Raw genomic sequence first — 16,308 nt, forward strand, 5'->3', positions numbered from 1 at the left:
CAAATCTCCTCGGTGATCTAGTCCCAACTTGACGTGACGGTCCCATGTCAATAAAAAAAACCCATATTAGCAAAGTAATGAAGCAACGGGTATGGATCTATGTGGCATTTTCGCGTGGATAACAGATCCACCCCGAGAAAGAAATTCTCCAAAATGAAACCGTTCTAGAATATGAAAATTAGGGACAACTAATGGCCATTTTTGGGCAGAGGGCTAATGGGGCATATTTGAAATTAGAATAAAAATTGGCGATTTTTTCTCGGACAAAAAAAAAATTCCGGCTAGATTTGGAACTGGACCTAAAATTAAATTTTTTTTTTTCATTATGAAAGAAGATGAGGAGAAATAAGTGCAAATTGTGAAGTTCAAGTGGGAAATAGGAATACTAACTTAGATAAATAAGTATCTCTACACTATATTTTAAGAAATGGGCAGTGATTCTTGTTTTCAAACCTTCTTCATGAAATATAATCTTACTAGAACAACAACAAAAATACATAAGATTAAGACAAACTAATCAATTATGGACTCTAATTTCATACTCAATGGCTCGTAATTTTTATTGGGGGTATGGACAGTATCTCCTTATTCTTCGTGATATCGATTGAATTTCTCATCCCTATTTGCATTTCAGTGGGTTGGAATGAGAAGTAATGGTAAAGAGTGCATCACATCATCTCTAATTGGTGAACTCCTAGTGATCGCCGTGTTTCGCATGCTGGGTCCCCTACTATTCTATGTTCTTCCCGAATGCAGGCAATCTTCGAACGGTGATCAATGGATCACAAAAAGAGAAACTTTCAGAGGACAAGATGTTGAATATACCAATCTAGCGGCGTTTCATTCGGTTTATAGCGAGACAATTATACTATTTACTAAATTCCTATAAGTTGAACTTCCACATTAAATGGGTACATTGTTTCATACAAATGATAAATTATTTCCCCCATTATTTTTCAGTGTAAAACAAAATATTGAGACAAGCATTGTGATATGAGTAACATCGCCGGCCGGGGGACTCAACTCTCAAGTTGGCCTTGCCCCGACCCGATCCGATCCGGCGCTCACGGTTAGCGTATTGATAGATCTCCTTTATTCGTTCGAATTTCATCAACCACGTGCCAACTACCGTGAGTTAGGGACACTGTGGGGACCGGTGATGGTGCGTGGAACGATTTCCCAAGAAATGAGGAGAAAAAGCAACCTCAAAACAGCCGAGATGAACAGCGCCACGCGGTCGGCTTCCTAACTTTGCATGCGCTTTTCGGGGACCCTGGCATGCAAAATGTCACTTTGAAATTCCCCGCAGGTTTTTGGCCCTTTTAATGTTTTCTCATCCTTGCGAGGAATTTAATCCTCTTATTATTATTTTTATTTATCCTGCAAATTGATCTCTTCTGTCGCTTAGGCGGGTTCGATACCCGACTCGAAATGGCAAAGCAATTCATCCATTTCCAGCCAATAGGTCGGGAGCACTAATATCATCGATACCGAATTCGATTCTAGGCATTCCCCTCCTTGCGGTTAAGGTAACGACTTTAGGCATGACTGTACACTTCACATGTTTCTAGCGATTCACGTAGTATCATCAAATGATACTGTTCAATAAGTGGAACGCATTAACCGTCCGCTCTTAAGTGGAATAGGAAAAAAGATTATGATATTTTGATTTAGGGGAATTGTCAAAAAAAAAAAAAAGGAAAGAGATTTAGGAATTTTTTGATCGTCTTTCTCCAAGCCTTTCGGCCTGATCTTAAGCCCCGACTCACCCTCCGTGGACGAACTGTGTGGAAGCACCCTTAGATTTTTCGCTTTTCAAGAAAGATGAGTTTTGATTTTGACCTCTAGGAGGAATGTTTTTTTATGCGGTAACCAATTAGGTTTACAACGAAATTTAAAAATCGATCGCCGATCCAATTGAGTATGTCCATGCTCTGCAAGAAGGTGGAGATACAATTTGAATGAACAGAGTTAGAGATAGGACAAATTTTTTTTTAAAAGAAAAATCATTCAATTCTGTCTTCTTGCGCACGAATCGTGAGGGACCAATGAACGCAAACGACGACGTCTCGTTTGCGTTCCCGATCAGGTTTAGCCCCTCCCCCGGACCCTCAGTCGGGGCTCAAATGTTAAATCTAATCCAAGTCGGTAACTCAAGTCCAACCTCCTCGGATAAGCTGGACCCCACCACCACCACCCACTAGCGTTTTGAATTTAAAAAAAAAAGAAGAAGAAGGAGAAAAATTAAAATAAAAAGAAGTAGTAAATCTCATGATTACAAAGATAAGGTCACAAGTTTCGAAGCAATGTTTGAAGACATATCACCTTTATTTTAATCTCACTCGATTTCTACCACAGCCCCCCCTTTTTTTTTTTTTTTTGCTAAATCTCATTGAAGCGTCTAATCCTTAATGTTTAGCCATATTCGCTTCTTCTTTGTTTAACCAAATGGAAGGTAACAAAGCGCAAAGCAAAGACGCGACCCCATCCAAACCCTTTGCCGTGCTTGATCCGGAGCAGTCGGCACCAGCAATTTACGGGACTTCGGCGCACGGCATCCCATTTGCCGTGCTTGAATTTCACGATGCGCCGATCAACAGCATCAACAACTTTCTGGGCTGAGTAGAGTCGAGAAAATTGACAACGAGAATGTGAAAATCGCGAAACCGGCGCATGTATCTGGGAGGTGGGGGGTGGAATTAGATTACTTAAAGAGGTTGAGGAGTAGGAAAGGAACTCGGTTGAGAATTCAGATGGGCGCATTGGAAAAAGTTAAGAGATCCCATGACTAATCTAAAAGGCGAATTTAATAATCCTTGTGTTTATTTTTAATTTTTTTTTAAGGTGTAGATAGAATAGAAATCAGATAGAGATGGAGATAGAGAGAGAAACTCCAAAACCGTTGGCGAGAGGGGGCTGCCCTGGTCTGGTCTGGTCAGGATGTGCGCCCACAGTCCCGCGATCAAAACCAGCTACTGGTTTTCTCTCTCTCTCTCTCCAAACTTTACCTCGTAGACTTCCCGAAAACCGGGAGCTCCCTTTTAAAATTTTTTTTTTTTTTTTTGGTGGGGATTATTCTGCTCACGTAACAGATGTGGCGATTCGACCGCACCCCCCGACACCCCGCCCGCCCCCCGCGACGTGCTCGCCACGCGCTTCCCTGCCCTCCCCTCAATTCCCGCACCCCGGCTCCACGCGTCGACGCCGCTCGGGTAGATTTCAGCTTCCACCGCGGGCGAGACTTATCCAAGCGGGACGTTCCCTCCACGCGCCGGAGCCCCGGGAGTGGCTTCGTAAGGGAGATTGTACGATCGGGGTTGAGGTTATTGTATTGGTTTTTATTTGTTCGATGAGCGAAAGGTGGTTACTTTCCTAAATCCCGAAACCAAGATGCAAATTTTTTTTTTTTTTTTTTTAACTGGAGCGTGGAAAAACAGGTCGCTGCTGCTCACTCCCCTCCCTGTATGATCCAACCCAACCCGAGTTACCAACCCTCTCGCCCGCACCCAGAAACGAAAGCATACTCGTCATTCACTCGTTTATAAACCCCCGATCCAAATCTCTCTCTTTCTCTCTCAAATTCTCCTCATCCTCCATCCTCCATCAACTCGATCCTTCTTCTTCTTCTTGATTTGCCCTTTCCGTTTTTATAGCTTGTGATCCAAGAAAACGAGGTTGACAGAATGCGGATGAGTTGCAACGGCTGCAGGGTCCTCCGCAAGGGCTGCAGCGACGACTGCAGTATCCGCCCCTGCCTTCACTGGATCAAGAGCTCCGACTCCCAAGCCCACGCCACCGTCTTCCTCGCCAAGTTCTACGGCCGCGCTGGCCTCCTCAACCTCCTCAACGCCGGCCCCGACCACCTCCGCCCTGGTCCGTCCGCTTCCCCACCCCTCTTCTTCTTTTCGCTTCTCTTCTAGAAAAGATTGCTTCTCCTGACGCTTCTTTCTTTTCTAATTTTTTCTTTCGGTTCCTGCAGCGATCTTTAGGTCCTTGCTCTACGAAGCTTGCGGTCGGATCGTCAACCCGATATACGGCTCCGTCGGCCTCCTCTGGTCCGGGAGCTGGCATCTCTGCCAGGCCGCCGTCGAAGCCGTCCTCAAGGGCTTGCCCATCACCCCCGTCGCCTCCGAAGCCGCGGCCACCAGCCACGCCCCGCCGTCCAATGTCTACGACATCCGCCACGTCTCCAAGGGCGAGACCCCTCCCGATCTCCACCGCGTCAGGGCTCGCTGCCGGTTCAAGCGATCTGGTGCCAAGGCTAGGTCGCCGCCCCCGACGGCGGCTTGCTTGGAGTTGGCGCCGGTTCACGACGAGGCCCCGAAGTGCTCCGACGACGGGCCCAACCGGTCGACGAGTCACGAGTCGTCGCTGAGCCACCAGTCCGAGGTGGTCGCGCCGGCGGCCAACGCGGAAGGCGACAGCAAGGAGACGCTGAGCGCGGCGTCCCAGGAGACGGCCGAGCCGCCGCTGCTGTTCAGAGCCGCCGAGCGGGAGCCGGACGATCGCCGGCCGGGTGGGGGCGAGGAGGTCGGGCTGGAGCTGACCTTGGGGCTTGAGCCCGTGGCACGTGCCAATCACGTGGTCCCGGTGAAGAAGAGGAGGTTCGAGAATAGCGGGGCGAGCGGCAAGATGGAGTTGGGCCTGGAGTGCTCGGCCCGTTTAGGTGGAAGCCCAATTTGATTGCGCAAAGGAAGAAGTCAGCGGCGAGCAGTTTTGACTCCGGACGGCTCTGTTAATTCTAATTGGCCGAGTTTCCTTTTTCTTTTTTCTTTTTTACCCCTTAACTTTTGTTTTTTTTTTTTTTTTTGCCCTTTTTTTTTTTTTTCTCCTGTTTTTTGGGAGGGGAATTTTTAGCTTGTTGAGAAGTGAGTGAGGTGTACAAATGCAAAATCTCTTTAGATGACTAAAAAAGACTGTGGGGGCCTATACCTTTTCTGTGGTTGTGCATAAACATTCGACAAAAAGATTGAGATTTCAATCATACTTAATCAAAACAGATTAATGTATCTAGCGATTGTAAGGGGGAAATACTTAAAAGAGTAATTCGACACCATTCTGGGCTTAGCAAATGTTGACATTGGGAAGGACAAAGTGGGCTAAAAGAAAGGCCGAGGCCCACGAGCAATTTAAGAACAACCTTGTCAATCCAAAATGGAGCAGCCTCATGTTGGAGTCTATGGCAAATAAAAAGATTGTCATCACTGATTACGTCTTCTACCGGGTCGGAAAGAGACTTCGTCACCGCCATTGACAGACCCTGTCCCGACGAAACGAAACGTAAATTTCTTTGCCCTTGATCCACCCTACATGTTGGAGTGTGGTTCATATTCCCCGCCGACATAAAGGCATTGAAGTTCCACTCCCCGACAAATGGATGGGCCTCCGGGTTGTTAGAGGATTTTTATAGTTAAAATCCTTTTTTTATTGGCAATTTGGCCTTCGATCCATGAATGACTATTGAGTGGCCTAGGGCTCGCTTGGCCCTTAAGGTTTTCTTGTGCCGTTTACAAATAATAATCTTTCTCTCTTGTAATTGAGAGCTGTAACTTGTAATATAGATATGTGATGTGCTAATTATAATGTAATCTTTTGTTAGATGTAACCCTAGTTTGAGTGTAAACCATTATAAACTTTGCGTCTCGATCTCTTTTTCTCGCCTTTACTTTCTATTTCGATGTATTTGTGTGCCTACTTTTAACACTATAACAGCATAGGCGATGGAAAATCTGTTTTGTCGTGCTTGGGTTAAGGACAAAGGCGATGCAATCTTTTATGTCGCCCGTTGTTGCTAATCAAAAGTTCCGAATGTTAATTGAATGGGCAAACCTTCCTATGGTACTGATATAGGGCGAAGGCGATTGGCGAGGATGACGTATCATTTATTAAATTTGGTCGATATAATACTTTGTTAACTCTTTTGTTTTTATTTCGACCAAAAAAACAAAACTCTTTTATTTTTCTAAAATGGATAAATTAAGTATTGATTCAATGAAAAAGTCAACAGAACATCTGCGTCTTATTGCTACGGATTGGTGAAAAGAGAGGATTCGATGCTTTCTCCCGTAGAAAAAATGAATTGATTCTAACATGGTAGCGAGTGAATAATACAAACATGTTCCTCTATATAAAAAGAGTTTTTGTTCCGTCATACATAAGTAATATACATGTATATATACTTCTCTTGGTGAGCTATTTGAAGGAATCTTCCGTTGTTTGGCCTTTGAAGCTTTTGCGAATATATTTCCTTCTGAGTTTTAACGAGAGGAACCAAAAATAGCTCTTTTCCTTTCTCATAAAGCGAGAATAAAAAAAAAAAAAAGAGAGAGGATAGGATAGGTGCAGAGACTCAATGGGAGCTATTCTAACAAATGCAGTTGATCACATTGTTGTAAAACCTCACCTGTTAACTCTTTTGCTTTTTCAGCGATACTTCAAATTCGATCCGAGAATTTTTTTCCCCCAAAAACATTAGATTATATATCGAAAGAGTAGTATGAAATTGACATGCTTAACTAAGAAGCAATGGGGACAAAGGCCTAGATGTATACATATGTTTGTATATATATATAAACGTAGAGTAGAGAATGCAGTCCCCGCCCTTGTCCTCCTGCCTGGTGCCCATCCTAAACAAGTTCGACCGAGTTTTCGATTAATGTTTATGTTACTCTAGCCATAAGTTGGCACGTGTGGTCTTATTACGTGGACCGGGTATTCAGATACCCTTGTGTTAGATCTATCACAATATTTGGATCAACTAAATTTGACATGCGATTCACCCGATCTAAAAGATCGATATAAATAAACTCAATTCACATAAACCAAATGTGGAGTGAGAATCTAACCTCATAGATATATTTTGGTCAGTCCTAGTCATTACTTATTTGTAGATCTATCAAAATGGTAGATCGGGTTGATAAAAGGTCTAACCCAAATTAACTCGATTAGCCCGTTTTGATTCATTTTCATGAAATACAAATCTAGCATGCATCTCATACCTGATCCGATCTATATTGTTAAAACACGTCCATATTTACCATAATTTAGGAAACTTGATATCAAAATTGAGGTGAAAGTGCGAAGCGAGCGAGCGCGGGATCGAGTGAGGACGAGAGAGTAAAGAGAGAGTCATAGGGTGGGTTGGGTCTAAATAAATCGTGAACCCATTCAGCACTCATACTAATATGAATTTTACCGTTCTAAACCCGTTCATGACCCATTTAGTGAATACGACGAACTTGTAAAATAACTCGGCCCATCAAACGTGAGTTAAGAAATGGGTCTATCATCAATTTTTTGACGGGCCTACTTGTTCACCGGATAAAACCCATTACGGATCTGTAAACCCCACGCGGGACTTTGATTCTCTTTCTCCCACTTGGGAATTGATGCGTATGTCCCTAAACGTCGGTCTATGTGTTGGACCATGAAGTCGATCAGGGCAACTCAAAGAGTACCGTGTTTTACCACGCAAAGATAGTGTGGGTCGTGCGTGCAGCACCAAAAGTAGGATCCCAAGGTTGAAACAGACAGATTGATCCTAAGCACAACTTAAAAAGGTTTCGCCCGAGCTTTAAAATGTAAAATTCGAAGATATTTTTTGGAATGAATGGAAGATAAATATTTTCTCCTAATTTAAGGAGATACGGTGGATAAAATAGATTTCATGTCGTCTTCGAATGGCTACCGTCAGATAGACTCGTATAATAGTAACCTGCGCTTAGAATGAGTCGTAGGAGCTTCGGCTTCTGCGTGCGGTGCTAGTTAATCAGCTTGCTAACGACAATGCAAAGATAGTGCGGATTATGCGTGCAGCACCGAAAGTAGGATCCCAAGGTTGACACAGACAGATCATGGGACTCCGTTCTTAGTTTTCGGTCCAATTGTTCCCGTCCACCGGAAATGACTGAGAAAGAACAAGGTTGAACTAAAAAAAGTGCCAAGTGTCCGTTGACTTTCCTTATCTTTTGTTGACCGAGCTGGTTATCGTTACAGGTGATCGTCCCAAAACACGTGGAAAATGCATGCACTAGAGAGCAAAAGAACGGCCGTGCAAGAATGTGTTGACCGAAAGAAGGATAAGAATGTGTTGACCCAGCTATGTTACTTTTTCGAGGTGGAACAAGAGGAAGGAAAGATGGACATTATAACCTCGGACTAACCAATGTCTCGACTCCGATCGCACCTTCATGTTGCAGGGAGTCTGAACTCTTTGGAACCAGTTACATAAAAGTCGGACAAATTATAAAAAAAAAAAGTCATAAACATACGCTGCGGATGTCAATTCCGTCTTAAACTTTTAATTTGATCAATTTTATCCTATACTTTTTGACAATTTGCTAATGTAGTTCTTTCAACCAATTTTGATCAGCAATACCGACATGGATGCCGACTTTCATATATGACATGATCGATGCTGTTGTGGGCAATTTTTTGCATTTTTGTTTTAATTTTTTGAGTTTTTATACAAAATTTAATTTTTAAATTTATTTTCTTTCATTTTTTTTCCTTTTTCCTCCGTCGGCTTTTGGCAAAAGAAAACGAAAATAAAACAAGAACAAAGTTATAAAATTTATGAATATTCACAAAAGTAGAAAACAATGCAAAAAAAAAAAAAATCCATATTAAAGCCGGCCGTCACATGCAAGACCGCTGGTGTTTACATTAGTATTGCTAGTCAAAATTGGCCGAAAAGATTACATTTGAATACTTTCCGATGGGAACTTCACCAGGAATATGAATTTCTTGCTGTTGGCGTCAACCTAACATTGTCAAAGTATCCGTCACATCTTCTAGAATGCTTCGTCTGAACTTGCCGCAATCCTTGTAACGATGCCCTTTACTGAAGAATAATAGGTGGGAGTACAAAGTGTCAATCTAATCTTTGCGTGACTGCATTTTATTCCGCAATTTATCGTCATTCCATTTTGAAATTTCGGGAAAATTATTCAAAAAGTCCTAAACCTATTATACTTTTATCAATTCAGTTCTAAACTTTTTAATTGTGTCAATTAAGTCTTAAATATTTTCCGTTTTGTCAATTGTGTTCATTTGGTCAATTTGACCGGAAATCACTAATAAGGATGCCGGTTATCCTCCGTGACACGATCGGTGCTCAAGTGGAGAATTTCGATAATATTTTGAATATTTTAATTTTTAATTTTCTTGATATTTTCCTTTTTTTTTTTCTCTTATCCTTCTTAATTTTTATTTACTGTGGCCTGCGAGGGTCGCCGAGCCCTCGACGGTCACTAGTGAGGGTCTCGGCTACTAGCGAGGCTAGCCTCGCCCATATTTTGGTGTGGCCGAGCTAGGGCTTTGTTACCCTCCCTAGCCACAAATAATAACAATAATAATAGAAGGAAACAAAATAAAAATAACAAATAATAAGAAATTCGAAAAGGGTTTTAAAATTAAAAAATTTTACACGTCATCGCCGTGCGTACCGCGTACAACGACCGCCGTCCACGTCTGCGATTTTTGGCTAATATCAGTTGAATGGACTCAATTAGTAAAATGTGAAAAGATGTATGATTCAATTGACACAATTAAAATGTTTGTGACTAAATTGGTAAGGTTTAGGACTGCTTGGACAAATTTCCCCTGAGGATATTGATGTTGCTCTTAAGAGCCAGTTCAATCCCATCTGTAGTTACAAGTGCAAAATCACCAACAATCTTGATGAGGAGCATTACTCATCATACCGCTCTCAATGAAACATGAGCCGAAAAACGAAAACGAAACAAATCTAGCCAAAACAATTATTCTCACATAGATTCAAGGGCTTCAAACATATTTGAACCCCGTACTTAGGTTTTATGGTGAGGACGACGATTGGAGCATGACGATAACTCTCCGAGATGGTGAAGCTAAACCTCGATACCAGCATCGCTAGTATGATCTTGGCTTCCATCATAGCAAAAGATTGGCCGACACAATTCCGCGGCCCCATCGCGAATGGCATGAACCGACCCGATGGAAATGGTTTGGATGCAAACCGCTCGGGATTGAACTCGTCGGCATCTTTTCCCCACAGTTCTTCGCTGTGATGAATCGCTAGCACCGGGATCCAGATCGATAATCCCTTCGGCACGTGAAGGTCGCCTAGCTTGATGTCTTCGAAGGCCATGCGAGGAAGAACCGATGCCGGTGGATAGAGCCTTAAGGATTCGTTAACAACCATATTTAGCTGCATAAAAGGGGTAGAGATATTCAACAACTCATCGCATGATATAATCGACGTAGTCCTAGGATTATTCTGTGTATCAATATTAACATGTTTAACAACACAATCAATTCTGACTTTCATTATATATTCCTCTATCAAATGGAAGTGATCCAGTAAAAACTAATTGGCACTACTAGGCGACATTTTTTCACTCAAAGCCGCATGCAAATAACTCCATTTTCTCATCGTCGATGGCGATAAGCCTCCAGATCTCAAGGCTATATGTATCCCGCCTGGGCCGTCGAGATCTCGACGGCCATGGAGGGTGGGCATCTAGGGTGGAAGAGAGAGGGAGAGAGCTTATGCTGCATAATTTCATGCTTGCACAAGAACCCTAACATGTAAAGTTACTCGATGCAACTAAACCCTAATCCCATCTCGACCTTCTCTCTCTCTCTCTCTCTCTCTCTCTCTCTCTCTCTCTCTCTGTAGCCGCGAATCAGGGCCACTACAGTCCTCGCCATTGGATCCCTGCCGCCCTTCCCCGCCCCCAACTTCGGCCTCCTTGTCTTCCGAAAGTTTGGGTACTTGCGGTGTAATTATCCTAGAAAAGTATATTCTTCTTTGTTGTGATCAAAATAGGCCTCAAGTTGAGCCAAACTTGAAAAATAGAGGTACTTGAAGGAAGAAAAAAAAAAGTATGATACTTGAGCGTAAAATGTGTAAATTCAGATACTTTCAGATCGTTAACCCTATTTGTCTCTTGCATTTTGCATGCAAAATTTTCAGAGTAAGGAAGGATGCAGCTCTCGATTCGACTGGTTTGTCTTCTCTACTTTGTTCACCCATTTGACGATCTCTCCAGGTAAATTTTCTGGAATCAGTTTTTTTAATTTTTGGGGGGCAATTGTCAAAAGGGTTGCTTGAAATTGCTCCAAGAAAGAACAACAAAAGTGCTTGGAGCACCTTTTTAAGGGAATAATTCTAAGAGTCGATGGTCCCATGAGTTGAAAGATCGAGCACTGATCCAAATTTGACTTCCTAGGACTTGCAGGAACTTTCCTGCAACGTAGACATCTTCAATGTCCTGTAGAATTTCTTTTGATTTACGGCCGAAAGCCGCTACAGACTCTTGCGCAAATATTTTGATTTGTGACTAACAAATATTTCAATTTCTTGTTTAAGTTAGTGTATAGATGATGTTCATATTAGCCCCAATGAGAAATCAGAAGGCTCGTAGGAGAATTTCCTCCAATTAGAGAAGGACGGAAACGTGAACATATTTACTATGGAGTGCGAGTAATTTAGCGCTTACCAAGCTGAGTTTGGGAAGATGATGGACTGAAGGGTTTTCGCCGCTGCACACCCGAGTCACTTCGGCGCGGACCTTATCTTGCCAAGGCCGGTTGCTTGCCAACAGCATGACGGTCCATGTGAGCAGAAGCGCGGCTGTCTCGTGCCCGGCAAAGAAGAACGTCTTGCACTCGTCCATAATCACTTGCATGCTAGGACTATAAGCACTCTTTTTCCTTGCCGCCGTCTCGATCTCGTTCAACAGCATGCCGAGTAAATCGTCGCCGTATGTACAGCTCCGACCAACCTCGGCAGAGACTTTTCTGCTTTCGATTATCTCCGTCAGGAGCTTCTCCACCTCCGCCTTCGATGTTTTGATCTCCTTATTGTATTTGGTGGGAAAGAACCTGCAGAAATTTTTTTCATGTTATCACAATTGAAGAAAACTATGTGTACTTTGATGGTGAAAGAGTGAGTGGAACAGCGATTAACTTGATAGCAAAAAATGGAAGAGAAGACATTTTTGCGCGACTCACCGGCTTCCTGGGAGACACAAATGTCGGCTCGCTTGAGCACAGCGATGCTGCAAAACCGTCAGCAGATGGAATATTCGCGTCCCCTTCTCGTAGCTGCTCCCGAATTCGGCCCTTGAAATGATGTCGGATGTAAGCTTAGTCATGTACTCGTAGATCTCGACCTCGGTTTGACCCGAGTCTATGGCATTTTGCAATGATTGTAGCATCTGGTTAGTGCACTCGACCATGAACCCAGCATAACTCTGATTTTGACGAACACAAGAAAACTGAGACTTGAAGACAGTTTACTGATATATAGCAGAAGCATTCATGAAATATGCTCAAAAACAGCAATTGCTGGTGTTTGGACGAACCTTGAGTTTGTCTCCCATGAACGCAGGAGCGACGATGCGGCGCTGATGTATCCAATCGTCCCCGTTAGCCATCAAAAGCCCTCTCCCGATGAAATGCTTCGATCCTTGTTGCTGCAGCCATGATTTACCAGTTTGAGTGCTGTACTTGGAAAGCAACTCCTTGACGAGGTCGGTCTCGGTTAAGCACAGGCGAGGCTCGACCCCGTTCCAATACATGAATCTCTTCCCTGCGTATGAAATTTTCTCGTCGGTGCATACTCGAAGAAGCTGAGCTAATTCTCATCATATCATTGGCGGTATGATAACGATCATCTCATCACAACAAGATCATGCGAGGAAGAATTGAAGGACAGACCGTATTGTTTAGTCCATCTGACGTAATGAGGCAAGAGGCGATCCACGATGTCGTGGCGTATGGACTCCATGTCCTCGGCGGCAGATTCGGAAACGAGAGAAGACACGTCGCCGAGGTTGCCGACAAGAAACCGCGGCTCCGGCCCACGCACTCCTTGCCTCTCCATTATTTTCTTGATCCGTCTCGGAGTTAGCAAGTAAAACGAGAGCGTCGCGCACACGGCTCTCGCAATCAGCGACAGAAGCAGAAGCAGAAGCAAAAGAGTCACCATAACAACCGCGGCCGCGGCGGCGGTTGCCATGGTACGTAGGAGTCTTTTGCGCTGCCCTAGCTCAACCAGACGAGAGGAAGAGGTTGATGATACGCGTTGTATGGCAAGTAATCCTGGGATGGCCTATTTATAGCTAGTGTCTGAAAAGCAAACCGGTTCAGAGAATTCTCGTAAAGATAACATAAGTTTAGTACATCTCCAATGTCAGTTTCCCTGGTTTTGACGAGACGCTTGCTTTTTTATTTTTACCCCCACAGAATCTATTAACAAAAAGAATAAATTTATCTAAAAAAATATATATTTTTTAATCATGTAATATTACTTGTGAAACTATTTTGCTACGTCGCCGACGTAGAATACGAAAAGTCCATATGTTTCAAATTTTCACCGTTTGGGTCAACCTTTTCGCTCGAGATGGGGTGTCAAGACATGACATGTCGCTTCTTCGTATCAAAGCTCAGTAAGCTTTCGAACAAATCAATCGGGCACCTTGCTTTACCAACAATAAAAATTTTTTCGTTGCATCATTACGAGAGATAAAGGACATATGCTTTGTGTGCATTTTTCTTTCTCTTTTGATGCGACTATGTCCATGATGCACTCTTATCGAATACACGCATGACCGACCCCTAAGGACGATTGGAGGGCATCTCGCCAAGATCCTCTTTAATTAATTTTAGGTTTATCTTAATCAAGTTCTTGAATTTAGAACAAGAATCAGTGCTCCACTTAATTACAATCTTGATTCTTCTTCGATTGACAACCCGGGAAACGTCAGCATCCGTCGCTATTATAATTGCTATATTAATGGATCTCGGACTTAATTAAATTCTGGGACTATACTAATAGTCAAATAATCTGTTGATCCTTCTGTTCAGGATTCTTTTGACCAAACATGATGTGGTTGGGAGTCCACGCCCGTGACGAGATTTTTCTCTATTTGTTTATAATTAAGGAGTTCCCGAATTAATATAATTATGTCGATTAGATTAATTTGTTTCCGGTGAATGTGGGGGAGTAGAGAGAAGGGATTGGCCAAGTTAAGACAGACCACTATACTCTCTCTATCGAGGGAGGAAGAGGAGGAGGTGTGATGTTGACTTTTCAAGGGCCGACTGACTTTTGACCTAAGGTTGCGGACTTTTTGGGGCGGACGATAGTAAATTTTTATGGTAGGTTTGATTACTTTTCGTTTAGAGCAAAAAGAAGGCAGAATTAGAACGAGATCGTAGGTTACAAAGTAGTGACATGTGAAAGGATCGAGCAACCAAGGTATGTATCCGGTTGGTCGTTTGAGATCGGAGCCCCTCAACGCGGTCGGGCGACCGGATGCCGGGAAGACTTTCGGCCTCTCGGGATCTCTACTAGCCTAGTCGGGCTTGGGGTGCCTACATTTCGTTTCTCCAGAGGAGATAGAGCAGCTGAGATTTGCGTAAGATGGCCCGGACCGGACCGGAACATGAAGCATTTAAGGATCTACAGCTTATTCATATGAGCTCGGGGTAATTAGATTGTGCCACTTCCGTTTTCTATATGCGGTCGCTGAGTCGTATGAAATCGATTTCGACGTGCTCCTAAAGTTGAGTCCAATCAAATTCTTGGTCGGAACTTCAATGCTATGCTTTCCCGTGAGTTGTGATTGCCTTGGTGAAGGGCAAAAATATCAAACACGAGAATTTCATGCGTCGCTTTGGAATTGGTCACGTTATTATAAAGTGCCCCCATGTGCCACACACCGTTTGAAATTTGATGCTATTTGTACAATCCAAATTAATTAAACATAATAATAATAAAGAATAAACAAGAAAATGACATGAGAGAGAGGAAATGCGTGCTTTAGCTACTGTAAGTAGAGATACATGGCCGTCATTGTCGTTCCATTTTCTTAGGAACCTAAAGTGACTTTATTAGCCGGGGACCGATCTCCCTCTTTATCTCTCTCTCTCTGGTTCATTCTTCAACAGGCATGTGATCCGAGTTTGTGTAGGACCGGTCAAAATTTGCGACCAAAATTGATCGAATAAACTCAATTGAAAAAACGTGCTAAGGTTCAGGATTAAATTGGCCCAATTGAGAGGTTTATGACCGAATTGATATCAACTATCAATACAATAATTATATGAATTTTTTGGTACTTTCCCCAAAGAGTCATAGTAGTCTCCTCCTACTGCTTGGGAGCTTACAACACTTAAATAAGCGATGATGCCTACCCACCGCCACCGAGCTCACCGAAAGTAGCAATACTAGCAATTTCATTTTCTATTGACTCCGCAATTAATGCTAGTGAGAAACTTAGCAATGAATTCTAGAAAATCAAGGGGCACATTGCAAAGGACTCAAAATGCGAGAGACAAATTTGTCATAATCTAAAGGGACAAAACCACCAAAAACCCTAAACTATGCTCACTGTGACACATTTACCCCAAACTTTTCTTTGTGACACAAAAAATCCTAAACTTGTATGCATGTGACACATTTACCCCAAACTTATGCTCGTGTGACACATTTACTCCAAACTTATGCTCGTGTGACACATTTACCCCAAACTTTTTGTTGTGACACTAAAAACTCCAAACTTATATTCGTGTGACACATTTACCTCAAAACTTTGAGGTAAATGTGTCACACGAATATAAGTTTAGGATTTTTGATGTCACAAAAAAATATTTTGGGGTAATTTTGTCACACGGGTATAAGTTTAGAGTTTTCAATGTCATGAGTAAAAGTTTGAGATTTTTTGTGTCACAAGAAAAAGTTTAGGGTAAATGTGTCACGGTTGGCATAGTTCAGGGGTTTTGGTGGTTTTTTCCCTAATTTAAAAAGCATAAGTCACAAATGGAAAAATTGTCCAAAAGGTCATAAAACCTATCGCACTTTTACCGATTTAGTCCTAAATTTTTTAATTTTGATAATTGAGTCATAAAATTTTTCACGGTTTGCCAACATGACACCGCCGGCTTGACCTGAATAATTTTTAATAGCATGTTAATATTTTTATTAATATTTTATAAAAAAATTTCCTTTATTTTTCTTTACTAGCCGAGGGAATTGACCGGCCCTCGCTGCCCAAACAGGATGGACTCAATTGGCAAGACGTTTAAGCTCTTCACAACGACCGGGATATGGAGTCCAAGGTCCTTGCCCTTTGTGTAGGTTGAGAATCGTCATCTCTGGTGCTTAATCTGAGTTCACACCCAGAAAGGAACGTCTTGATACAGAAGGACTTGGGAAGCAGAATTTGGAAAAACCGATCAAAGTTCGTTCTGGGGGACTCTTTCGTCGGTGCGTAAGATCTCATCAGCATCATTCACGACGTAAGATGACAGCCGAGG

At 42.7% G+C, this 16,308-nt stretch overlaps 2 protein-coding genes across 3 annotated transcripts; one reads left to right on the top strand and one right to left on the bottom strand.

The window, feature by feature from the left end:
• The first annotated feature begins 3,561 nt into the window (after positions 1-3,561).
• On the top strand, positions 3,562-4,893 carry LOC115745441 (LOB domain-containing protein 40-like). The gene is made up of 2 exons (XM_048284442.1): positions 3,562-3,873; positions 3,980-4,893. Exons 1-2 carry the CDS (start codon positions 3,684-3,686, stop codon positions 4,681-4,683), a joined length of 894 nt encoding a protein of 297 aa, XP_048140399.1. The 5' UTR covers positions 3,562-3,683; the 3' UTR covers positions 4,684-4,893.
• A 4,701-nt stretch (positions 4,894-9,594) lies between these two features.
• On the bottom strand, positions 9,595-13,051 carry LOC115745390 (cytokinin hydroxylase-like). Of its 2 annotated transcripts, none has more exons than XM_048283973.1 (5): positions 12,706-13,051; positions 12,351-12,577; positions 11,998-12,203; positions 11,484-11,868; positions 9,595-10,189 (listed from the first exon to the last, which is right to left on the bottom strand). In XM_048283973.1, exons 1-5 carry the CDS (start codon positions 13,004-13,006, stop codon positions 9,749-9,751), a joined length of 1,560 nt encoding a protein of 519 aa, XP_048139930.1. In that variant the 5' UTR covers positions 13,007-13,051; the 3' UTR covers positions 9,595-9,748. The 2 variants fall into 2 exon arrangements, with proteins under 2 accessions (XP_048139930.1, XP_030536772.1); XM_030680912.2 differs by having other exon boundaries at positions 11,998-12,239.
• Positions 13,052-16,308: the final 3,257 nt, after the last annotated feature.

The sequence above is a fragment of the Rhodamnia argentea genome, chromosome 8 (genome assembly GCF_020921035.1).
Source record: "Rhodamnia argentea isolate NSW1041297 chromosome 8, ASM2092103v1, whole genome shotgun sequence".
Lineage (NCBI taxonomy): Eukaryota > Viridiplantae > Streptophyta > Magnoliopsida > Myrtales > Myrtaceae > Rhodamnia > Rhodamnia argentea.